The sequence below is a fragment of the Anomaloglossus baeobatrachus genome, chromosome 6 (assembly GCF_048569485.1).
Source record: "Anomaloglossus baeobatrachus isolate aAnoBae1 chromosome 6, aAnoBae1.hap1, whole genome shotgun sequence".
NCBI classification, from domain to species: domain Eukaryota; kingdom Metazoa; phylum Chordata; class Amphibia; order Anura; family Aromobatidae; genus Anomaloglossus; species Anomaloglossus baeobatrachus.
The window spans coordinates 732,575-759,339 of NC_134358.1; the positions used below are offsets into that span (position 1 = coordinate 732,575).

At 50.9% G+C, this 26,765-nt stretch overlaps 1 protein-coding gene across 1 annotated transcript in view; it reads right to left on the reverse strand.

The window, feature by feature from the left end:
* Nucleotides 1-7,446, reverse strand: part of LOC142243792 (ly6/PLAUR domain-containing protein 2-like) — a 71,117-nt gene extending 63,671 nt beyond the window's left edge. The window contains exon 1 of the mRNA XM_075315991.1: nt 7,218-7,446. Within this exon, the coding sequence (XP_075172106.1) occupies nt 7,218-7,269 (52 nt within the window). The 5' untranslated portion in view covers nt 7,270-7,446. The remainder of the gene's footprint in view (nt 1-7,217) is intronic.
* Between the last annotated feature and the right edge of the window lie 19,319 nt (nt 7,447-26,765).

The following is a 26,765-nucleotide window of genomic DNA, read 5'->3' on the forward strand; positions in this document are numbered from 1 at the left end:
TGCAGTTTACAGCCAGTTTTGGAGCGCCACCTCCTCTTGTATCTGCCATTTACAGCCAGTTTTGGAGCGCCACCTCCTCTTGTATCTGCCATTTACAGCCAGTTTTGGAGCGCCACCTCCTCGTGTATCTGCTATTTACAGCCAGTTTTGGAGCGCCACCTCCTCTTGTATCTGCTGCTGACAGCCAGTTTTGGAGCGCCACCTTCTCTTGTATCTGGTTTTTACAGCCAGTTTTGGAGCGCCACCTCCTCTTGTATCTGCTATTTACAGCCAGTTTTGGAGCGCCACCTCCTCTTGTATCTGCTGTTTACAGCCAGTTTTGGAGCGCCACCTCTTCTTGTATCTGCTATTTACAGCCAGTTTTGGAGCGCCACCTCCTCTTGTATCTGCTATTTACAGCCAGTTTTGGAGTGCCACCTCCTCTTGTATCTGCTATTTACAGCCAGTTTTGGAGCGCCACCTCCTCTTGTATCTGCTATTTACAGCCAGTTTTGGAGCGTCACCTCCTCTTGTATCTGCTGTTTACAGCCAGTTTTGGAGTGCCACCTCCTCTTGTATCTGCTATTTACAGCCAGTTTTGGAGCACCACCTACTCTTGTATCTGCTTTTTACAGCCAGTTTTGGAGCGCCACCTCCTTTTGTATCTGCTGTTTACAGCCAGTTTTGGAGCGCCACCTCCTCTTGTATCTGCTGTTTACAGCCAGTTTTGGAGCGCCACCTTTTCTTGTATCTGCTATTTACAGCCAGTTTTGGAGCGCCACCTCCTCTTGTATCTGCAGTTTACAGCCAGTTTTGGAGCGCCACCTCCTCTTGTATCTGCCATTTACAGCCAGTTTTGGAGCGCCACCTCCTCTTGTATCTGCCATTTACAGCCAGTTTTGGAGCGCCACCTCCTCGTGTATCTGCTATTTACAGCCAGTTTTGGAGTGCCACCTCCTTTTGTATCTGCTGTTTACAGCCAGTTTTGGAGTGTCACCTCCTCTTGTATCTGCTATTTACAGCCAGTTTTGGAGCGCACCTCCTCTTGTATCTGCTGTTTACAGCCAGTTTTGGAGCGCCACCTTCTATTGTATCTGCTATTTACAGCCAGTTTTGGAGCGCCACCTCCTCTTGTATCTGCTATTTGCAGCCAGTTTTGGAGCGCCACCTCCTCTTGTATCTGCTATTTACAGCCAGTTTTGGAGCGCCACCTCCTCTTGTATCTGCCATTTACAGCCAGTTTTGGAGCGCCACCTCCTCTTGTATCTGCCATTTACAGCCAGTTTTGGAGCGCCACCTCCTCGTGTATCTGCTATTTACAGCCAGTTTTGGAGTGCCACCTCCTTTTGTATCTGCTGTTTACAGCCAGTTTTGGAGTGTCACCTCCTCTTGTATCTGCTATTTACAGCCAGTTTTGGAGCGCCACCTCCTCTTGTATCTGCTGTTTACAGCCAGTTTTGGAGTGCCACCTTCTATTGTATCTGCTATTTACAGCCAGTTTTGGAGCGCCACCTCCTCTTGTATCTGCTATTTGCAGCCAGTTTTGGAGCGCCACCTCCTTTTGTATCTGCTATTTACAGCCAGTTGTGGAGCGCCACCTCCTCTTGTATCTGCTGTTTACAGCCAGTTTTGGAGCGCCACTTCCTCTTGTATCTGCTATTTACAGCCAGTTTTGGAGCGCCACCTCCTCTTGTATCTGCTGTTGACAGCCAGTTTTGGAGCGCCACCTACTCTTGTATCTGGTTTTTACAGCCAGTTTTGGAGCGCTACCTCCTCTTGTATCTGCTATTTACAGCCAGTTTTGGAGCGCCACCTCCTCTTGTATCTGCTGTTTACAGCCAGTTTTGGAGCGCCACCTCTTCTTGTATCTGCTATTTACAGCCAGTTTTGGAGCGCCACCTCCTCTTGTATCTGCTATTTACAGCCAGTTTTGGAGTGCCACCTCCTCTTGTATCTGCTATTTACAGCCAGTTTTGGAGCGCCACCTCCTCTTGTATCTGCTATTTACAGCCAGTTTTGGAGCGTCACCTCCTCTTGTATCTGCTGTTTACAGCCAGTTTTGGAGTGCCACCTCCTCTTGTATCTGCTTTTTACAGCCAGTTTTGGAGCGCCACCTCCTTTTGTATCTGCTGTTTACAGCCAGTTTTGGAGCGCCACCTCCTCTTGTATCTGCTGTTTACAGCCAGTTTTGGAGCGCCACCTTTTCTTGTATCTGCTATTTACAGCCAGTTTTGGAGCGCCACCTCCTCTTGTATCTGCTGTTTACAGCCAGTTTTGGAGCGCCACCTCCTCTTGTATCTGCCATTTACAGCCAGTTTTGGAGCGCCACCTCCTCTTGTATCTGCCATTTACAGCCAGTTTTGGAGCGCCACCTCCTCGTGTATCTGCTATTTACAGCCAGTTTTGGAGTGCCACCTCCTTTTGTATCTGCTGTTTACAGCCAGTTTTGGAGTGTCACCTCCTCTTGTATCTGCTATTTACAGCCAGTTTTGGAGCGCACCTCCTCTTGTATCTGCTGTTTACAGCCAGTTTTGGAGCGCCACCTTCTATTGTATCTGCTATTTACAGCCAGTTTTGGAGCGCCACCTCCTCTTGTATCTGCTATTTGCAGCCAGTTTTGGAGCGCCACCTCCTTTTGTATCTGCTATTTACAGCCAGTTGTGGAGCGCCACCTCCTCTTGTATCTGCTGTTTACAGCCAGTTTTGGAGCGCCACTTCCTCTTGTATCTGCTATTTACAGCTAGTTTTGGAGCGCCACCTCCTCTTGTATCTGCTGTTGACAGCCACTTTTGGAGCGCCACCTCCTCTTGTATCTGCTATTTACAGCCAGTTTTGGAGCGCCACCTACTCTTGTATCTGGTTTTTACAGCCAGTTTTGGAGCGCCACCTCCTCTTGTATCTGCTATTTACAGCCAGTTTTGGAGCGTCACCTCCTCTTGTATCTGCTGTTTACAGCCAGTTTTGGAGTGCCACCTCCTCTTGTATCTGCTATTTACAGCCAGTTTTGGAGCACCACCTACTCTTGTATCTGCTATTTACAGCCAGTTTTAGAGCGCCACCTCCTCTTGTATCTGCTATTTCAGCTAGTTTTGGAGCGTCACCTCCTCTTGTATCTGCTATTTACAGCCAGTTTTGGAGCGCCACCTCCTCTTGTATCTGCTATTTACAGCCAGTTTTGGAGCGCCACCTCCTCTTGTATCTGCTATTTACAGCCAGTTTTGGAGCGTCACCTCCTCTTGTATCTGCTATTTACAGCCAGTTTTGGAGCGTCACCTCCTCTTCTATCTGCTATTTACAGCCAGTTTTGGAGCGCCACCTCCTCTTGTATCTGCTATTTACAGCCAGTTTTGGAGCACCACCTCCTCTTGTATCTGCTGTTTACAGCCAGTTTTGGAGCGCCACCTCCTCTTGTATCTGCTATTTACAGCCAGTTTTGGAGCGCCACCTCCATTTGTATCTGCTATTTACAGCCAGTTTTGGAGCGCCACCTCCTCTTGTATCTGCTATTTACAGCCAGTTTTGGAGCGCCACCTCCTCTTGTATCTGCTATTTACAGCCAGTTTTGGAGCATCACCTCCTCTTGTATCTGCTATTTGCAGCCAGTTTTGGAGCGTCACCTCCTCTTGTATCTGCTATTTGCAGCCAGTTTTGGAGCGCCACCTCCTCTTGTATCTGCTATTTACAGCCAGTTTTGGAGCGCCACCTCCTCTTGTATCTGCTATTTACAGCCAGTTTTGGAGCGTCACCTCCTCTTGTATCTGCTATTTACAGCCAGTTTTGGAGCGTCACCTCCTCTTGTATCTGCTGTTTACAGCCAGTTTTGGAGCGCCACCTCCTCTTGTATCTGCTGTTTACAGCCAGTTTTGGAGCGCCACCTCCTCTTGTATCTGCTATTTCAGCTAGTTTTGGAGCGTCACCTCCTCTTGTATCTGCTATTTACAGCCAGTTTTGGAGCGCCACCTCCTCTTGTATCTGCTATTTACAGCCAGTTTTGGAGCGCCACCTCCTCTTGTATCTGCTATTTACAGCCAGTTTTGGAGCGTCACCTCCTCTTGTATCTGCTATTTACAGCCAGTTTTGGAGCGTCACCTCCTCTTGTATCTGCTGTTTACAGCCAGTTTTGGAGCGCCACCTCCTCTTGTATCTGCTATTTACAGCCAGTTTTGGAGCGCCACCTCCTCTTGTATCTGCTATTTCAGCTAGTTTTGGAGCGTCACCTCCTCTTGTATCTGCTATTTACAGCCAGTTTTGGAGCGCCACCTCCTCTTGTATCTGCTATTTACAGCTAGTTTTGGAGCGTCACCTCCTCTTGTATCTGCTATTTCAGCTAGTTTTGGAGCGTCACCTCCTCTTGTATCTGCTATTTACAGCTAGTTTTGGAGCGTCACCTCCTCTTGTATCTGCTATTTACAGCCAGTTTTGGAGTGCCACCTCCTCTTGTATCTGCTATTTCAGCCAGTTTTGGAGCGCCACCTCCTCTTGTATCTGCTATTTCAGCCAGTTTTGGAGCGCCACCTCCTCTTGTATCTGCTATTTACAGCTAGTTTTGGAGCGTCACCTCCTCTTGTATCTGCTATTTCAGCTAGTTTTGGAGCGCCACCTCCTCTTGTATCTGCTATTTACAGCCAGTTTTGGAGCGCCACCTCCTCTTGTATCTGCTATTTACAGCTAGTTTTGGAGCGTCACCTCCTCTTGTATCTGCTATTTCAGCTAGTTTTGGAGCGTCACCTCCTCTTGTATCTGCTATTTACAGCTAGTTTTGGAGCGTCACCTCCTCTTGTATCTGCTATTTACAGCCAGTTTTGGAATGCCACCTCCTCTTGTATCTGCTATTTCAGCCAGTTTTGGAGCGTCACCTCCTCTTGTATCTGCTTTTTCAGCTAGTTTTGGAGCGCCACCTCCTCTTGTATCTGCTATTTACAGCCAGTTTTGGAGCGTCACCTCCTCTTGTATCTGCTATTTACAGCCAGTTTTGGAGCGTCACCTCCTCTTGTATCTGCTATTTACAGCCAGTTTTGGAGCGTCACCTCCTCTTGTATCTGCTATTTACAGCCAGTTTTGGAGCGTCACCTCCTCTTGTATCTGCTATTTACAGCCAGTTTTGGAGCGCCACCTCCTCTTGTATCTGCCATTTACAGCCAGTTTTGGAGCGCCACCTCCTCTTGTATCTGCTATTTACAGCCAGTTTTGGAGCGTCACCTCCTCTTGTATCTGCTATTTACAGCCGACTTTAATTCAGTTTTTTGTAGCTTCCAAATTCTGGTAAACAAATTACCCAATCGTGTGCCTCATGGCTCTCGGAACCACCAGGTCTTTCCAGGCAATAACTCCCCGGCGGTGATTTCTCGGAGGTGCCTTCATCAGCGCCTCGTTAGAGGCTCTTCTGGCAGCTCGGAGGCTTTTACTTTATAATGTCAGTGGTATGGAGCACGCCGCCTCCAGGTGAAGCCCCCAGAGGAATGAAAGTGTTACTACATTTATCCCGTTGAGGTTTCCCACCCTTGAAGTGGTGAAAATGAAATAAGACAGAAGATTGAATCTGCCTGAAACAGACATTTTGTGCTCGTGTCCTAGAGATATCTTCACGCTAAGTTTTTTTTAGAAGAAGCTGAGCTGAAACCTCCAAATATTTCTCAAAATCCCTCAAAAACGTGGAGTTTCTGCTCCAAAAACTTTCTGCAACTGAAAATCATTATTTTTAATTTGCATGTAAATGTTTTAGATAAATGGGACAATTGTAGCTCTTTCTGCAACATGATCAGCAGCAAATACCGAACAGGTGAGTCTACCCTAACGGTCCAAATAGTACAGCAAATGATGGGTGAAACCGGACTGATAGTGAAAGTCATAACAGAAAAAAGGGGGTGGGGGTCACTACCAGGAAACAAGGGCTTGGGGGTAGCCACCAGGAAAAAAGGAGGTGGGGGTCACCACTAGGAAAAAGGGGGTGGAGCTCATGACCAGGAAAAAGGGGGTAGGGGTCACCACCAGGAAACAAAAGGTAAGGGTCACCACCAGGAAATAAAGGGGGTGGAGGTCATGACCAGGAAAAAAGGGGGTAGGGGTCACCACCAGGAAACAAAAGGTGGGGGTCACCACCAGGAAAAAAGGGGGTGGAGGTCATGACCAGGAAAAAAAGGGTGGGGGTCACCACCAGGAAACAAGAGCTTGGGGGTCACCACCAGGAAAAAAGGGGGTGGGGTCACCACTAGGAAACAAAAGGATGGGGGTCCCCACCAGGAAACAAAAGGGTGGGGGTCCCCACCAGGAAAAAAAGGGGTAGGGGTCACCACCAGAAAACAAGGAGTTGAGGGTCACCACCATGATAAAAGAGGGTGGGGGGGTCACCACCAGAAAAAAAACGGAGTGGGAGTCACCACCAGGAAAAAAGGGGATGGGGTCACCACCAGGAAAAAGGGGATGGGGGTCACCAGCAGGAAAAGTGATATAGTAATGTACTGAAAACGTTACTTCAATACCTCACTGTTCAAAATAAAAACTTCCAAAAGACTTAAAATAAATATATAAACAAACAAAAATGAAAAAAAATAAATGAATCCGTGTGGATCATGGCAAAAAATGCAATATTATTTAGGCAAACTAAGAAAAAAACTCAGAAATTAAAGTTTTACCCATTAAATCTAAATAAACAAAAATCTCAATTGTTTCGAGTTTTTAACAGAAAATTAAGTGATTAATAAATAATAAACTTGAAATGAGACGTCTGTAGATTGTGATGAGGTTCTTATTAAGGTTGAGAACAACTCTAAATGATGGACGATGTGTGAAGCCGGCCTGAGAAAGGCATGAGGAGAACCATGGAACGAAGGTGGACGGAGAAATCACAAGGGTGGACATCCTGGAGAAATCACAAGGGTGGACATCCTGGAGAAATCACAAGGGTGGACATCCTGGAGAAATCACAAGGGTGGACATCCTGGAGAAATCACAAGGGTGGACATCCTGGAGAAATCACAAGGGTGGACATCATGGAGAAATCTCAAGGGTGGACATCCTGGAGAAATCACAAGGGTGGACATCCTGGAGAAATCTCAAGGGTGGACATCCTGGAGAAATCACAAGGGTGGACATCCTGGAGAAATCACAAGGGTGGACATCCTGGAGAAATCACAAGGGTGGACATCCTGGAGAAATCACAAGGGTGGACATCCTGGAGAAATCACAAGGGTGGACATCCTGGAGAAATCTCTCTCACATTAGTGATAGAAGGATCTTACCGGGCTTATACAAGACGGCCAAGGTGATGAGAAAGATCGCAATGGTTGTCATGTTGAGGCTGAGCGTGGTGAGGCAGAAGCACGGTTCCTCTGGAGAACGTCTGGTCTTGGAGGAGCTGCTGGTCTGGAGATGTCACCTCCTGTACATACAGAGGATGTGTAATTCTGTGTCACCGGCGGTGACAGATAATGAACCCATCTACGCTCCTGTGGGCCTGATGAGGGCAGGCTGACGATCCGAGACACCATCACACCCTCCAGAGGCACCAGCTGCTGGCACACAACGCTCTGTAAAGTTTCAGGTATTTCAGGTTCGTGTGTCACCCCTTCCCCTCTAGGGCAGAATATCCGAGGTCAGGGAACTGTCAGTCCTAAATGAGGATTTTCAATCTTCATCTTTGTCTCTTTTCTTGCCTCATTTTTTGTCTATTTCATTTTATTTCACACAGAAACTGAAGCCACAAAATCCCAACCTGATGATTGGCTGAGGCAAAAAGCAGAAGCCGTGAAGCCGTGGTGTATCCTCCTTAGTTATAGACGTGGCCCCATATCCATTACAGAAGAATTGTCTAAAAGCAGTGATGTCCGCTGAAGTCGACGACCTTCTGGTGTAGATGGAGGCTCCTCTTCCACAGAAGATTGTGACAAAGATGGATCGGCCACATCAGATTTTAATTTACCGTCCCAAACTTAAAGGGATTGTCCGATGAAAATAATTTATCACCTCCCCCTAGTATAGCTCTAAGTTATAGATGGGTGGGGATCCAACTGCTGAGACCGGCACCGATGGGGGCAACAGTACATATGCCGGACCGCCGCTCCATTCCTTCATTATAGGGCTGCTGAACGCTGCCCTGGGATTTTCCAACAGCCCCATAGAGTATGTGTGTCGCCCAGGGAAGGGGGTACTTGGTCCCGGGCAGTTGCAGTTGGGAATGTCACTCTGGTGGCCGTTGCCCGGTCCCGTGCCCTGGGGACGCTTAATAAAAAGGGAGAATTTACAGGGGATAATAGAGTTAATGTTTGTGACGCCACCTGCAGGTTGCGGTTAAGAATGCTGCTCAAGGAGGGTACTCCCAGGGATGGTGGTAGTGGCAGCTATGGTGGTAGGCCCTCCGCAGGTAGGGCTGTGCCTAGGAGATGTATGGTTTATAATGATGGAGACTACACCAGGTTAACTTTAAGGCTGTGTGCACACGATGCGTTTTTTACCGCGGAAACGCTGCGTTTTGAACCGCAGCGTTTCAGTGGCAAATTGCATGCGTTCAGCTTTCCCAGCAAAGTGTATGGGAAAGCTGAAAAATCAGTGCACATGCTGCGTTTTTAAACGCAGCGTTTTGGATGCCAAAAATCGGTGCGGAAAGAAAAGCAGCATGTCACTTCTTTTGTGCGTTGTGGCTGCGTTCTCTCCCCCATTGAAATCAATGATGTGGGGTCAGAACGCAGCCACAACGCATGGACCTGCTTTTTTGTTGCGGTCCGCGGCCTTTGTCGGCACGCCAGAACGCAGGCATTTACCTGGAAGTGAGCTCAAGAGGCTTCCTGTTGACCTCACTTCCTGGCAAAGCCCCCGGTGTCGCCAAAGTGCCCGCCCCGACCCCCGACCCCCCTCCCGAAAATCCAACATGGCCGCGCGCACAGTAGCGCACCGGCCGCCCTGCTCCTATGATTTCTGTCGCATGTGCAATAACACATGCGACAGAAAACTGTTCCCCAGGCCCTGCCCGTTCACCCCAATTCCCCCCGGTGTCATACATACCTGTCCGGTCGCAGCGCTGATCCCCCGCGGCTCCCTCCTCCTTCACAGCAGACGCCGGCCGGTCACATGAGCAGAGCAGCTGACAGCCAGCACTGTGTTCAGAGAGCTGTGCTGGCTGCTCGCAGTCTGCAGCTGTGACCCGGGGAGAGTGGGTGCAGATTTTTGGCACCCACTCTCCTCAAATGGAGGGTCTGCCCTCCTAGAAAATGGGGGATACGTTTCCTGAACGTGCCCCCATATTCTAGAAGGTCCAGAGGCGACGTGGGACATCCATATGGATTTCTGCGGACCCATTTTTTTTTATTAAATTGGAGAACAAGGGAATGATTTGGGGAGTGTTTTTTCTAATAAAACATTTTTTGTTGTCTTTTTTTGCTTTTGTTTACTGTCAATTAGTTGTGTCGGGTATCTAATAGATGCCGTGACATCACTATTTGCTGGGCTTGATGCCAGGTGACATTACACATCTGGTATCAACCCCATTTATTACCCCGTTAGCCAACGCACCAGGGCGCGGGATGAGTTGGGGCGAAGCGCCAGGATTGGCGCATCTAATGGATGCGCCACTTCTGGGGCGGCTGCGGCCTGCTATTTTTAGGCTGGGAAGAGTCCAATAACCATGGCTCTTCCCACCCTGAGAATACCAGACCCCAGCTGTCAGCTTCACCTTGGCTGGTGATCTAATTTGGGGGGACCCCACGTTATTTTTTTTTTTATTCTTTATTTATAAATAAAAAAAAAAACATGGGGAGCCCTCCAAATTGATCACCAGCCAAGATGAAGCTGCCAGCTGTGGTTTGCAGGCTACAGCTGTCTGCTTTACCCTGACTGGCTATCAAAAATAGGGGGGACCCCACGCCATTTTTTTCATTTTTTTTTTTTTTTTTTTTATTGGATAAATACTAAGCTAGGCACCCTTTAGTGCCACATGAAAGGTACTAAAGGTGCCAGCTTAGAATATGCAGGCGGGGGTAGGACGTTCTATATATTTGACATCCCTTCATCCATTGACGCTTTTTAGGCTGTGTGTCCACAATCAGGGTTTGCAGCGTTATGGGCGCTGAGTGTTTTCCCTGCGTCCATAACGCTGCGTTGTGCAGTAGAAGCACAGTGGAAGGATTTTTGGAGATCCCATGCCCACTGTGCTTCTTTTCTCCGCAGCATAAACTGACCGGTAGCGTGGCTTCCCGAGCCTCAGCATGTCAATTTATGCTGCGGAGACGAGAGTGTTCTCTGCAGGTAGCATAGAGCTCCACAGCAGCCTGAACCCAAATCGTGGGCATGGGCAGCTGCAGGAAGGCTGACACTGTGTACTAGACGCCGTGTCGCTGGATCATGGCCACATAGCCTTAGGCCCCTTTCACCCGTCAGTGATTCTGGTACGTTTGTGCTTTTTTTTAAACGTACCAGGATCACTGACATACGCAGACCCATTATAATGAATGGGTCTGCTCACACGTCAGTGATTTTTCACTGCACGTGTCTCCATGCGGCGTACCCGCGTGTGCGTGATTGCCGCACGGAGACATGTCCATTTTTTTCTGGCATCACTGATGTCCCACGGACCACGCAGTGGTGTGATGCGTGAAACACGTGCCAGAAAAAAACGTGCTTTTAAAATAAAAAACATTTTAACTCACCCGGCTCCAGCGATGTCCTCTGCAGCCCGTCCTCCCTGTTCCTTCTGTGCCGGCTCATTATTGTCGCGCATATTCATGATGCACGACACAGCCAACCCGGAAGCAGCTGCTGCGGGGGTCAGCGCCGGCCGGATGCTGCACCGCGGGAGCGATCAGCACCATGGAGAGCGGGAGCGGGCGCAGGTGAGTTAATCTCTAAGTGCAATCACGGGCCACGGAGAACGGAGCCCGGATTGCACTTAGACAACCCATGTGTGCCGTGATTCACGGCACACGGAGGGACATGTGCGTGTTTTACACGCCAGTGAAAAACGTCAGTGTTTTTCACTGACATGTGAAGCGGGCCTAAAAGTGAGAATATTGTTGCTACAGCAACATTTTGGGTGAAGTAGCTGTGGATTCAAAATGCTTAATATACTCCTGAATAAAATCCTTGATGGGTGCAGATTCCAAAATGGGGTCACTTGTGGGGGTTTTCTGACGTATAGGTACCTAAGGGGCTTGGTGCGCGAAGTTTATTTCAACTTTTCCAAAATTCAAATGGTGCTCCTTCCATTCCAAGCCCTCCCATTTATCCAAACAGAATGTGGAGAAGGAAATGACATCACAGGTTTTTTTTTCCAAAGGTCTGTGTTCAACCAACTTTATTATCACTGACAAGTCTTAAAAAACGCACCTAAAAAAACGCATGAAAAACGCATGAAAAACGCATGCGTTTTCGATGCGTTGTTTCTCAAAAAGCATTGTTTACAATTCTCCCCTCTGCCAGAGGGTGCGTTTTTTTCCGCGCGGAAAAAAAAGCAACGTGTGCACATACCCTAACAGTCTCTACTCACATGGACCCTCGGTAGGCTGGTTCCGGTCACAGAAGTATCAGTGCCTATGTAGTGACCCAGGTTGCTCTGTCCCCGGCACTCTCTGTAGATTGAGTCCCCGTAGCATGGAGTGTTTGGGAACCCCGACTGTCCCTTTTGGGGTGCAGTCTCCTCCGTACGGCAGGCAGTGCGGACCCTGCGGGGAGGTAAGTGTCCGAACCTCGATCCTAGTTTACTGCTGATGCCCTCGGAATATTTGGTTCGATGAAGTCCGTGAAGGTGTCCTCACCGGGCAGGTATTTATCAAACCGTTTGAAACTTGACATTTGACCTAGGGCCCTGTGCCCCGTTCGTGCTCTGGTCCCAGCGATATCTCGGTACCTGTCCTGGCGACCTGTCTCCTGTGCCCCGGGGTAACCGTTACACGGACCCAGCTCAGGCACATCCATAAACCTCTCCTGTGTGCTCCCAACTCTCGACTCCTCTCTCTCACTGCCCGCTGACCCCTCCCACCACGCTGGCTATACCCAGGGACTCGTTCCCATGGCGACAATCCCCTTACATGGTTAACCCTTTATGCCCAGTGTAGAGAGGAGAACTAGGATTTTAGGGTACTTTCACATTTACGTTGTTTGGCAGCCGTCGCAATTTGCTGCTTTGGGAAACAGCACAATCTATTAATGGATGTGCCCTGTTTCCCATTGACTTGTATTGATGACGCATTGTGACGGATGGCCTTGCGTTGTATCCGCCGGCCGACGCTGCGTTCCATCCGCCGGGCGGAAAGAACGGATGTAGCGTTTTTCTGCGCTTCCCAGAGCGTCAAAAACCGCAATGTGCTGGATTCCGTTGGCGTCTGTCATTTTTATAATGGAATACTATGGTGGAAAAATCCGTCAGAATTCGTCCTTTGATGGATTCCTGTGAATGATCCGTCTTTACACAACTGCGCATGCTCAGTTGAGTAAATTGCTGAAAAAAAAACTACAACGGATTCCGTTGTTTTGCAGGATCCGTCGCATTAGTTGTGCCACTATATGCAACGCATCCGTTACATCCGTCACACAACGCAATGCGACGGATGCCATACAACGCAAGTGTGAAACTAGCCTTAGATGTGTGTTCGTGGAATCGGCACTGGTACTCCAGGTCCCAGGGGGTAGGTCCTGCATCCCCAAGAGGATGCAGTTCCCTGTAGTGCCCTGAGGTTCTCAGGGGCGCTACATATGAATAGAGTCTAACAGCGATAAAAGTGACCCGTTTGCCTCCATACAGTGAATTTGGGCCTTTGAAATCCACTATGGTGTTCACAGTTAATAAAGGTCTCAAACACGGTCCCATTGGAGACCACTCTGTGAACCAAAGTGTAGAGGCTTGGACTAGGTTCTTGTAGAGGTTGGGACAGGGATGCCAACTGACCAGAAATTCATGGACAGTTCATAAAAAAAAATAAATCATTATTACTTACTGGTAATTAGATTTTTCAGAGCCACGACAGCACCTGGAGAGAGGGTACACCCACCTCGAAGGACAGGAAGCTACAGCTTTTAAGGGTGGAGCCTCTCCATACACTTCAGTGGTTTACAGAGCATGAGAGGACTCAGTTTTGGTTAGTATGACACATATTAGTTCACATATTTAAGAAAAGATAACATTACTTCCGACATATGCATATCTGACATATACGCCACTTCTATATAAAGTTTGCTTTTTTTTTTGCGACATGCGTGGAAAAAATGAAAACCCTCCACACGAGTGACAAAAGACCAACACCGAAAGTAAGTAAGAACAAAAATAAGGGAGGGAAAATAGAGGGTGCTGTCGTGGCTCTGGAAAATCAAATTACCGGTAAGTAATACTGATTTTTCCCTTCTCCATGACAGCAGCCAGGAGAGATTATTAAGGAATCCCCTAGGGAGAGACCACCGCCTGTAACACCTTTCTACCAAAGGAAAGATCACTAACACCATGATCCAACCTATAGTGCTTAAAAAAGGTAGATGGGGAAGACCTTGTGACAGCTTTACAGATCTGCTGCAGAGAGGCGTTAGCTTTTTCAGCCCAAGAGGTGGAAACGGCCCTAGTGGAGTAAGCCCTTAAGCCCAAGGGAGGATCCTGATCCCCTGCTCTGTAAGCCAGAGTGATCCCCTCTTTGACCAATCTGGCTAGGGACCCTTTTGATGCCGGCTGGCCTCTACTGGGACCCTGAAAAAGAACAAAAAGGTGGAAGCTTTAATGAAATCTTTGATCACCTCTAGGTATGCAGGGATACAGGATGTTAGGTATCCAGGGGCTGACATTGCTCTTTTGAGGGTGGTAACTGCCTTGGTTAGCAGGTTTCGTACCAACTCCCCTAGTCATCTTATTTTTTTCCTCTGGAAGGAATGACCTTTGGTGTCTGGACTCCAAGTGAATGCCTCAGAAAATCTGTATCTGTTTGTGATCAGCTTTTGATTTTTTTATATTTATAAGCCAGCCGAGATCTGCTAAAATATCCGAGACCTGACCTATCACCTCCCTGCAGCTTGATTGTGTCTTTCTACCACTAAGAAGTTGGCTAGGTAGGGTATGAAAAGGATATCCTTCATCTTGATGTGAGCAGACATCTCTGATCCCAGCTTTGTAAATGTGGCGCCCCTGAGGCTCCAGTCGCCACAGAGTACTGCACCTTAATTAAGGTGCAGTATTCGCCTCAAGTAAGGAAGGGGTTAATCACTGGTTTTCCACATTCATACTTTTCATACAGTAAGGTGCCTTTCTACTGGGGGGATGGCCCAGGGTAGATAGGGGGATGGCCATCACGAAGCATGGGACTTTCGCGGTTACTGAAGCCAGCCCCCTGGGGGGCGGGTTCCACTTGGGTAGAAGTGGGAGAAACTCACACAATCGTCAGTTAGTCTACCCAGGACTTCAGTTCTGGCGACAAGATACCACCATCACCTTCTTCCTTTTTCTTCTTTTACAGGGCCTGTGGCTTGGTGCGGAACATTCAGCCCGGGTTCCTCACTACTGGAGAGGCAACTCTTAGAAAGGACATTTTCCCAACACCGGTGGCTTCTTCCAACTTATCCGAGGTTGACGGGGCCCATCACATTGGGTGACCTGTATTTTCCGGGCGAGCGGCATAAACTGTGAGTAAAACAATTTGGAACCGCAACGGCCCACTCAAATTCTTATTTCCGGCAACGTCGCCCTGCTCCCCGGCACCAACGGCCCCCGCCATCACTACACCCCTCATCATCCTCCCCGGGGCCCGCTCCACCTGTGAGGAGCAGAAACACCTCGGCTGCTACTAACATCCACCCCGGAGGACAGCGACAGCAGCGGTGGCTAATTCTCTGGCCACAAACACCTCGGCTGCTACTAACATCCGCCCCGGAGGACAGCAACAGCAGCGGTGGCTAATTCTCTGGCCACATACCGCAGGTGGCTTCACGACAACAACCTCCATCCTCACCCCTTTTCCACCCATCCTCATCCATGTACACCTTGGGGTCACGAAACCGGGCAGAGCCACCCGTGACATCCCCTAATCCTCACTGGCTTGGTGCCGAGTATCTTCCCCCGACCCCCTGTGTGCTACATTTGGCGTCACGAACAGGATAATGTGCCCGGGCAAAGCCCAGGTATTGTGCGCCTTACAGGACTGTGTTTAACATATTGCTTAAAAAGGACAGTCGCCATTAGTCATTCCACGCAGGAAAAGAAGGGGCATGTCATCGTGGGTGGTACCCGCAAAGGGCGCGAAAGAGAGCCCCCCTGCCGGAAACCAGCCTGAAACCTTTTGCCTGCAAGGACATGTCCACTTAGGAGAATCGCATACCTGAGTGACTTCAAAGATAGACTGTACAGCTTGTTTCGACGGCGGCTCCAAATCCTGGAATTGATCAAAGTTATGGCTACTCTGACTAAAGCGGTGAAATCCAAGCAAGGGACTCAGCAACCTGCAACCATCAAACTGGCTTCCAGTGCTGATGACCTCTCCTGGCGGCAATGCGGGAGGAACCCGCTGCCCCAGGTTCTGATCGTTACGATGCTGATGGGCAGCTGATCTGCCGGCGCTGCGACAAGGTTGGACACTTTGCTCAAGGATTTCCTTTGAGTGCCCAGAGCCAGGGGGCTGGGACCAGCCCTCTGGCACCACCAGCAGCCAAGCGAGAATAACTGTTTTTCATATGCAAATGTTGATACTTTATTGCATAATGATACTGCTGACCAGTAAGTGTTGAAAATGTTTGAAACTGTTTATTGATGGTGCCTGCCATAAAGGGAAGAATGTTATATTGGTAATTGCATATAAAAATTGCGGTGTACTAACTTTGTTTGCAGCCCGGGAGTGCTGGCTGCCATTGGCTGTGGGGTAATGTGGTGCCCCTGAGGCTCCAGTCGCCACAGAGTACTGTACCTCAATTAAGGTGCAGTATTCGCCTCCGGTAAGGAGGGGGTTAATCATCGGTGTTCCTCATTCACACTTTACATACAGTCAGGTGCCTTCTCACTGGGGGGATGGCCCAGGGCAGATAGGGAGTGGCCATCACGAAGCATGGGACTTTCGCGATCACTGAAGCCAGCCACCTGGGGGGCAGGTTCCACTTGGGGTAGAAGTAGGAGCAACTCACACAATCGTCAGTCAGTCTACCCAGGACTTCAGTTCTGGCGACAAGACACCACCATCACCTTTTTCCTTTTTCTTCTTTCACGGGGCCTGTGGCTTGGAGCGGAATTCTCAGCCCGGGTTCCTCACTGCTGGAGGGGCAACTCTTAGAAAGGACATTTTCCAAACACTGGTGGCTTCATCCAACTTATCCAAGGTCGACGGGGCCCATTTCAGCGGGTGACCGATACCTCCCGGGCAAGCGGCATAAACTGTGAGTAAAACAACTAGGAACCACAGCAGCTGACTCGGACTTACCGGCGACGTTGCCCAACGCCCCAGCGCCAATGGCTCCCGCCACGACTACAACCCTCATCATCCTCCCCGGGGCCCGCTCCACCTGTGGGGAGCAGAAACACCTCGGCTGCTACTACCATCCTCCCCGGAGGACAGCGATAGCGGCGGCGGCTAATTTCTTGGCTGCATACCGCAGATGGCTTTATGACAACAACCTCTATCCTCACCCCTTTTTCACTCATCCTCCTCCGTGCACACCAAGGGTTCACGAAACCGGGCAGGGCAACACATGACATCCCCTGATCCTCACCGGCCCGGTGACGAGTATCTTCCACTAAACCCCTGGGGTGCTACATAAACACTCTGGGGGCCATTGAGAGGCTGAAGGGTAGGGCTCGGACGTGCAGATGGGTATGCTGACCCTGAATATATACTGCTACCCTGAGAACCTCTGATGTCCCTAAAAAATAGGCACATGATAATTGGCATCCTTGAGGTCTATAGTTGCCATCAAACAATCTAGGTATAGTAGCCTTATGTAGCCTCCTGCGCCACAGGGTACTGCACCTCAACCAAGGTGCAGTATTCATCACGGATACGGAGGCGGTTGTCACCGCTAACAACCACCACCACACTCAACCAACACATAACACAGGGGTTCTGTAACTGGGACCGGGCTAGGGTAGGTGCTGGGGTGGCCATTATGAGGTATGGGACGTCATGCCCACTAGTTCAGGGACCTGGGAGGTGGTACACCCACTGAGGAGAAGTGAGGAGCCATTTGACACACTAAGGAAAGTTAGTACCAGACAGTGTCCGAGTCAGGTCGGACTCCAGAACAGACGAGCAAGCAAAGACACAAATCCCAGGGTTCACGGGGAGTGCAGAAGGCACCCATGACCCGTTCCATGGTCCAGGAGCTGGGGTGGAGGGAAACCATTAGAAGGTGATGCACAGAAGGACCCACCGTCCACGACCTCCGAAGTATCCGGGATCGGCTGAGGCCAATCACAGCGTAGCCCTGCTCCAACCGCAGTATGAGACCAGTGAGTAAAAGACCTTGAACTGTTCCACCTGTGTCGTCCTGTTACTGCCGGTGCCCTCCCATCGCGCCATCAGCGCCTGAGAGACAATGCCACTGCACTAGTCAGGGTGTCATAGGGAACTGCACTCCTGTCTTTATAGTGCAAAACCCACCCTCCTTGATTCCAGGTGCCACCTAATGATATTGCTAACATCAGCATGCAGATCCCAGTCACACACACACACCAGTGGGTAGGTCTAGTGGAGAAAGGGCCGCCCACCTAAGAGTCAGGCAGACTGGTGGGAGGTGACAGGGCAGTCGGCTTCAGGGGAGCAAGGAGAGAGGAGTAGTAGCTCTAAGGGGGAGAGAAAGATGGAGAGTTGGAGCTCCCAGGACAGCGAAGCAGCAGCCCTCATGGCAGGAAAGTTAAAGAGGCGCCATTCTTGTTGAACCTCTTCACGCTGCCTGTTAAAGATGAAAAGGCCATCAGGGTCCGGAGCGGTGTGCCACAAGGAGGTGGTACCAGAGACCCTTGGTGGAGGATGGTGCAGTAGGTAATGGTTACAAGGTTACCCGGTTAGAGTCTGAAAGAGTGAAGGCAGCTGCACCCATTGCCATGGACAACCACAGGGAACTCAAGACAGTGCAGCACCGTGAGTGAAGGTGGCACTGGGGATATGGGTAGCTGGGGTGGCGGGTTGTGGGGAGGAAAGCTGGAGGAGGAGGCAGCCACGGCAGCGATTGCTAAGTGTTATCTGCTAGAGTCACCCTTTAAATCCGGGACTTTAGCCCAGTCACGGACCCAAGTAGGTATGCAGCGGGTCAGGTTTGTTTGGGTGGCGGGTTAAAGGGATCCGGGACATTGGGAATGTGGACGCTGAGTTTTTTTTCTTTTGCAATGTTTAAGAAATGTGCCTTCCCTGTGAGGGATGGAAAACTGTTTATAACATGTTATCCCTTTTTCCTCCTTACAGGAGCAGTTTTTTTAAAAAAAACTGATGTGTCCTGTAGCTCGGGGAAGAGCTACGTTTAACCAAGGGGGAATGTGACGCCCCTGCACTAGTCAAGGTGTCATAGGGAACTGCACTCCTGTCCTTATAGTGCAAAACCCACCCTCCTTGGTTCCAGGTGCCACCTAATGATATTGCTAACATCAGAATGCAAATTCCAGTCACACAAACACCAGTGGGTAGGTCTAGTGGAGTCAGGCAGACTGGTGGGAGGTGACAGGGCAGTCGGCTTCAGGGGAGCAAGGAGAGAAGAGGGGAGTAGTAGCTCTCAGGGGGAGAAAAAGCTGGGGGGTTGGAGCTCCCAGGACAGTGAAGCAGCAGCCCTCATGGTGTGAGGGGCTGAGGAGTAGAAGCTCCCGGAAGGTCGGACTAGACTGGAACACACCAAGCAATATCATTGGGAGTGGACACCTGGACGGGCTCCCCTCCTGAGCGGCAGCGGTACTCCAGGACTTTTGGTTTAACTACAGTCTGTGTGTGTAATGGCCTTCCAAAACAGCACCAGCCTCATCCAGCACCACGACTACCAACTGTGAGTTCCCTGCTCCCTGCCTTCCAACCTCCCAAACCTACATCCCACGGCATACTCTACACCTAGTCCCTGGGCATTCCCCCCTACCAGTGGAGGGTCACAACACCTGGCTTCCCCCGTCATCACCCAATGTACTCCCCAACGGCAGCGGCGGTATTCACCCCAGTTACCGTGCACCACGGGTGGCGTCACAAACTCTATAATCCCCTGTAAATATCCCCCTTCATTTGAGCGGCCGCACAAACCCCGGGTCCGGAGACTCTCAGCTGCTGGCACGGGGGCGGCACACTACTACTACCACCACCATGCTCCCTGGGGCCATAGCTCTGCCTTTGGAGAGCTGAACCATCCAAGCTGCATTGTCATCTGCCACAGCAGAGAAGTCCCGCAGCGGCGGCTAATATTGGCCGCACACCACAGGTGGCATCACGAACCACTACCCCATCATCCCCATCCCCAGTCATTTTATTGACACCGGGGTCACAGAACCAGGTAAGGCCACCACGGTGTCCCAGGAGAAGCACCGCGGCCCAGTGACAAATAGCCCCCCCCCCGACCCCGTGGGCGTGTCACTTACTGACGTGGCGACTGTCTCCATACTGAAATGTTTCTGTACTATAAATTGCTTTAGACCCTTTAGATTTATGATGTCTTGAAGGAGGCATCTGGCTTTTTTTTATACTAAGACTGGGCTGTAAAACCTCTCCCTTCCTCTTTTTGTGGAACATGGTTGAATACGCCTTTTTGCAACAAGGACCTCACTTCATCCTCCAAAGCCTGCTGACCCCCACTTAAGCTATGGCTATTCGTGATCATGAATCTGTCTGGGGAAGAACAGTAAACTCAAACTTCAAATCCTCGGCTACCATGCCCAGAATCCAACAACTCGCTAAAATCTTCTCCCAGGCAGGAAGGAACTTGACAAGTCTTCAAGGCGTAAGAAAGGCAGGCAACTCACCGGTTAGTGGAATATTTTTCAGAAGGCTTTAATTTTCAGGCATGGAGGGGAGGGGTGGGGATGGATGCACACAGACAGAAAAAAATTTCCCACCTACCTGGGTCTTGGCGTCATTGTCTTCTGGGTTTTCTAAAGGCTCGGCAAAAAACACCCTCCATTTTAAATTCCTGTTTTCTGGGTCCCTCCTTCTAGTTCTGACTTCCCTTTTTCAGGTCTCTGGGCTGCCTATTTCTCCTGCCAAATTGAATGATCTCCTAAAGTCTGGGATGTTAGCTTTTGGGAATCTCTACTTGGAATTGGATGCCTTCTCCAGTATTTCCTCCAGGCCTTTTCTGAAGAGACGTTCTTCACACAGAACCCCACAGAGCCTTGACTTGGAGTGAAAGTCTCCTCTCCAGTTCTTCAACCATAAGGCTCTCCTGGCAGAATTTGAGAGGGAACAAGTTCGCACAGTGAGCCTCACAGCATCCGCCGACGCATCAGCCAGAAAGTCCGCTACTTTTCTAATAACCAAGAGATTTGACAGTAGCTCGTCTCTTGGGCATTTGTCCTTTATTTGTGTTTCCAGTTGACCCAGTCACACGCTCAGTGATCGAGCAGTTCACGTTGCTGCAATGTTTGGTTTGAAAGCTCCCAATTCCCAGGCTCTTTTCAGGATACTGTCTAGTTTCCTGTCCAAGGGGTCTTTCAGTAATCCCGCGTCGTCGAACGAGAGAGCAGTATTCCTGGATACCTTGGAGACAGCAGAGTCTATTTTTGGAATTTTGTACCACATCTCTGGTTCCTCCGAATCGAACGGGTACTTTTTTTTAATTTATTTTGGAATGAAGACTTTTTTATCCAATCTCTTCCATTCCCGCTTGATTAAAGCCGTAATGTTTTTGTGGACTGGGAAACATTTGTCTTTACGTGCCTCCAGCCCACCAATCATTATGTCCTAAACGGATCTGGGCTCTCTAACATCCTCAATTCTCATAGTAGCCCTCACACCTTTACTTCTATTGGGAAGCACGGCTGCCCTCCCTCAAGAGGATGAGGAATGGTTTGAGTAAAACCTGTCGATCTCCCCGTCTTCTCCCTCATCTTCTGGGCTGGAGTCTTCCGTGGCCATCTGTCTCGATGAACACGTGCCCGGCAATAACCTCCCTTAATGATTTCTTCACTTCATCCTTAATTAGGGACTTCAAACCCTCTATCAGGGATGGGGACTCCTCTGGCAGTGTCTTGTCTATGCAGGCCTGACAACCTTTTATTATAGCGGCCAGCTTAGTCCTGCAAAGGGCACATTCTCTATGTTTTGTCTTGGACAGTGATTTCCATGGCTTGTCCTAGACAAAACAGAACAGACATACTGACAAATCATCAGTGACATGTCGCGGGCAGGGGTGACTGACCACGTCAGGGAAGGCTACCCGAAGCGCTCGGATCCGGGATCGTGGCTGGGGCTCGAGTGGCAGCCGGATCCGGGGCTCGTGCAGCGGCCCGTCGCCCACAATAAAAAGGGGGTATTTACAGGGGAAGAGTTTGTCAGTGACGCCACCCATGGGTCGCGGTGATGGTTGGTGACACTGCCGCTGCCTTGGTATGGGACGCCCGGGGCTGATGGAGCGGGGCAGCCGGATCGTATCCCCTCCACGGGTAGGGGAGGTGTTGTCCCGGGGCCCAGGTGTACGGGGAAGGCGGATGTGTGACACCCTGGCAAAACCAGGTAGTCAGAGAGGACTGTACCCCCCACCAAGGGTACAGGTATCGCCTCCTCCTTGGGATTCAACACCACATCCCACACAGAGGAACACCAGCCACTAAGCCTAGTCACCCCACCATGACAATAGGGACACACCAGTGGGTGGGACCAGGCGGATGGGAACGCCCACCTAGGGGTCTTGAGATGTCAGGGGAGGGAACACGTCAGTGACAGTAAAGGCCCTGTCACACACAGAGATAAATCTTTGGCAGATCTGTGGTTGCAGTGAAATTGTGGACAATCAGTGCCAGGTCTGTGGCTGTGTACAAATGGAACAGTATGTCCATGTTTTAACTGCAACCACAGATCTGCAAAAGATTTATCTCTGTGTGTGACAGGGCCTTTACAGTTGGAAGTGGAGAGTTGAGGAGTGAAGAACTGAAGTGGCAGAGTTATCAAGGGCCGTGGTACCTGTTAAAGATCTATCGGCCCGTACAACGGCAAGGGTCTTCCAGGCGCACTTCTGCAGACCGCACGGCTATCCAGAGAAGGTCCTGACAGATCAAGGCCCTGCCTTTGAAGCAGAGATCTTCAAGGAATTTTGCAGTTTGTACGTGTCACAAACCACCGGGGGGGTCACTCAGAAATCCCCCGCGCTGGCTACCAGTACGTCACAATCGGGGGGTAACAAGTGGGGGTCACCCCTCCTTTATACCTCCCGACCGACAGACAGAGCACGTGACGCGCTCTCTAGCGCCCCTCTTATAGTCAGGCCAATTATGGAATTGCCCGACCATAAGCAAGGAGGCCGCTATGCTACTTATGCCGATTATTGAAGGGTCCCCGGTGAGAGTAAGGTATATATTCCCCCGACCTCCGCGGGTGGAATATATAAAATCTCCCCGAATCTCACTGGCCTCCCCACAATAATCCTTGGCACAATTCGCTGCCACCAACCGATTTACGGTAACTATTAGCCGAACACACAGACGTGGGATTCAAGATCGAGATAACAGAACAGCCCAAGATTAATTATATAATTTAATCAGCCTAAAGCACACTAGAAACTACAATATATACAATAGGGAATCTACAGAATATACATATGTCAGAGTACAGTTACAATCAAAGCATGGGTTACAAACAGGCATACACAGTTCCAGCAGTTACCTTGTTGCGTCTGGCCACAGGGGGGCGCTGTACCCAGGTTTCTAGGATCCTTCCCACAGATGTTTCCTACACGTGCCCCCAGCGAAAAGAACACTGGAAAATGGCCGAAGTAGGGTTATCAACCTGGACAAATCCAGGTCCCCTCCTACCTTCGTGACCTCACAGGGAGCACTGCTCCACCCCTGGCTTGAGTTATGGACAATATCCCAACATGGAATATGGGCCATAACTTTGCCTGGGAGCGTCGTAGGCGGACGCCAACGCTCTCATTGTGACAGCTATGAATTTAGCCACAGAACGAGGGGACTCATGACCTGTCTGCCAGTTCCCCATTGGCTGATATCACGCCTGGGGCATTTCCCAATGTCCTGCTCCCATAAAAAGGGTGTGCCGGCATCGTCCGCATGCGGAGACACCATTTTTATGGTTGCCATATTTATCGGAAATATGGCTTGCGAGATATGAACCATTTTTTACTGGAGTCGTTCTGTCTGGCTATTTCCATAGCCTTGCTAACTAGCTAGCAGCTCCTACTACAGGGTGACGGCAGGGAGTCATCCTGTGTCCATTGTTCCCACACCACCTCATCTCCATATCACAGGACATGGCCATGGAGGTGTAAGTGGAACACTGAGAACAAGAAGGGAGGGGGCACTGCCAGGGAGTGATGAGGGATTATGACTGGAGTCATAATTCATCTTCATATCCCGGGATTTGCCTCACACCTCCCCCCTTTTGAGGGCGCTAGGGGGCAGCACACTCCGGTGTTCCCCCGTGCGCCCGTCCGCGACCTCTCCTTGTCGGGACAGCCCGTCTGCGTTACCGTGGTCACGGCCCCTTTTGTGGCGAATGGTGAAGTTGTATTGCTGGAGCGCAAGGCTCCATCGCAACAATCGCCCATTCGTCCCAGAGACGGTGTGCAACCAGCTGAGGGGATTGTGGTCCGTCTCCACGATGAAGTGGCGCCCGTATAGATAGGGTTGCAGACGCTGCAGGGCCCACACTATGGCCAGGCACTCCTTCTCCATCGTGGAATAGGCAACTTCCCTTGGTAACAGCTTCCTGCTCAGGTACAATCAAAACACAGGAGAAAGAGGAGTTTTAAATGCAAAATATATTTATTGTAGACAAGGAGGGGTTAAGGCAGGAAATTTAAAACAAATATGCAGGGCAGAAGTGGCAAAAAGGTTATAGACATCAAATACAGAGTTGTATATATACTAACAAGCAGGCATGAATAATATATGTATACAGAAAACCCGCTAGGAGATACAGTGGTCTCTTACAAATCAAGTGTGAGATGAATTCCCCAAAGGACATAAAGTGCTGCAGTGCATAATTCATAAATAGAAGTTCATCCAAAAAACACACACAAGCGTGGAATAGGCAACTTCCCTTGGTAACAGCTTCCTGCTCAGGTACAAGACTGGGTGCTCTTGGCTCGCAGAGTCCACCTGGCTGAGCACCGCACCGAGGCCGAAGTCACTGGCGTCGGTCTGTACTACAAACGGCCGCGTGAAGTCGGCTGCCTGTAGCACGGGCGGGCTGGACAGGGCGTCCTTTAGGGCCCGGAAGGCTGTCTCGCAGTCCATTGTCCAATCGACTGCAGAGGGCAGCTTCTTCTTGGTGAGGTCCGTCAAGGGCTTTGCCAGGCTACTATAGCATGGAACAAACCTCCTATAGTACCCAGCGGTCCCCAAGAAGGACATCACCTGCTTCTTGGTCCTGGGGGTGGGCCAGGATGCGATGGCTTCCACTTTCTCAGGCTCGGGCTTCAGTGTTCTCCCGCCTACCCGGTGACCGAGGTACTGGACCTCGCTCATGGCCAGCTGACACTTTCCCGGCTTGATGGTCAAACCTGCCCGGTGGATCCGCCTGAGCACCTGTGCTAGATGCTCTAGGTGGTCCTCCCAGGTGGGACTGAAGACGGCAATGTCATCCAGGTACGCGGCCGCGTACCCTTCAAGTCCCTTGAGCAGGGTGTTGACCATCCGCTGGAAAGTGGCAGGGGCATTCCTCATCCCGAATGGCATCACCGTGGACTCGTACAGTCCAAATTGGGTAATAAAGGCAGAGCGTTCCCTGGCCTTGCGAGTCAGGGGGATCTGCCAATATCCCCGGCTCAGATCCATGATGGTCAGGTACTGAGCCCCGGCCAACTGATCGAGCAGGTCATCGATGCGTGGCATTGGGTACGCATCGGCGACCGTGACCGCATTGAGCCCCCTGTAGTCCACGCAGAACCGAGTGGTTCGGTCCTTCTTAGGGACGAGGACTACAGGCGAGGCCCAAGCGCTGTTGGATGCCTGGATCACCCCCAGCTTCAGCATCTCGTCAATCTCCTGGCGCATGTGTTGCTGCACCTCCAGGGAGACCCGATATGCTGAACGCCGGATCGGGGGATGATCCCCAGTGTCCACGTGATGGACAGCCAAGTCAGTCCTTCCGGGCTGGTTGGTAAACAACCCCCGGAAGGGGTGTAGGGTGGCCCACAGCTGGGACCGTTGGTCCTCCAAGAGCTGGTGGCCAACCTCCACATCCTCAATGGATCCGCCTGCCCTAACCTGGGCTAGCATATCCAAGAGGGTTTCCGCTTCTCCCTCCTCGGGCAGGTTGCACACGGGGAGCGCACATGCCTCCCGCTCATGATGTGCCTTCATCATGTTCACATGGAAGGGCTTCCGCCTTCCACGGGCAGGGTCCAGGGTGACCAGGTACGTCACAGGGTTGAGCTGCTGGTACACGAGGTATGGGCCTTCCCAGGCTGCCTGAAGCTTGTCCTGTGGTACGGGGACCAGTACCCACACCTTTTGACCCACTTGGTAGGTCCTCTCACAAGCGTTCTGGTCGTACCAACGCTTCTGATCGGCCTGGGCTTGAGCCATATTGTCGTGTACCAGTTGCGTCAAGGCCTGCATTTTGTCCCGGAAGCGCATGACATACTCGATAACCGACACTCCAGGGGTGGCCAAATCCCCTTCCCAAGCCTCTTTCACCAGAGCCAGGGGGCCCCGCACACGTCGCCCGTACAGGAGCTCAAACGGTGAGAATCCTGTTGAGGCCTGTGGAACCTCCCGGTAAGCAAATAACAGGTGTGGGAGATACCGCTCCCAGTCACGCCCATGGGAGTCGACCAACATCTTAAGCATCTGCTTTAAGGTGCCATTGAACCGCTCGCACAGGCCATTAGTCTGTGGATGGTACGGGCTGGCCACCAGATGTCGCACCTGGACTTGCTTACAGAGGGCCTCCATCAGCTGGGACATGAATTGGGTCCCCCGGTCAGTGAGCATTTCCTGGGGAAAACCCACTCGGGAGAAAATCTCCAGCAATGCGGTGGCCACCTTGTCAGCCCGAATGGACGACAAGGCCACTGCTTCTGGGTACCGGGTGGCATAGTCCACTACCGTCAGTATGAAGCGTTTCCCGGAGCTGCTGGGGATGGCCAGCGGGCCGACCAGATCCACAGCCACCCTCCTGAAAGGCTCATCGATGATTGGCAGAGATACTAGTGGGGCTTTGGGGCGTGGCCCCGCCTTCCCCACTCTCTGACAGGTTTCACACGAACGGCAGTAGGCAGCCACATCGGCCCCCATTTTTGGCCAGTAGAAATGCTGGTTTAACCTGGCCTTGGTCTTAGCGATCCCTAGGTGTCCGGCCATCGGAATCTCATGTGCGATCCGCAACAACTCCGTCCGGAACGGATAGGGTACCACCAACTGTCGGTCCCTGGGCCACGCCTCCGGTGAACCCTGCTGGACCGTGGCCCGGTACAGCCGTCCTTGGTCCCAGACCACTCGCTCCGGGTCCGAGTCCGAGGGAGGCTGGGCCGCCTGCTCCTTAAGAGCTTTCAGGCTGTCGTCAGCTTCTAACGCTGCCTGAAACCCCTGACTAGATGTGGCCAGAATCGACGAGACTGTCACATCTTCGGTCAGTACCCCGGGACCTGTGTCCTGGCCTCCACCTGACTCGGCTGCCACTTGGTCAGAAGGGGAAGAGCTATCGGACCTCCGGGAGGCCCCTTGGCTTCCAGCACTCCCACTGCGGGTGACAGCGGCCACAGCC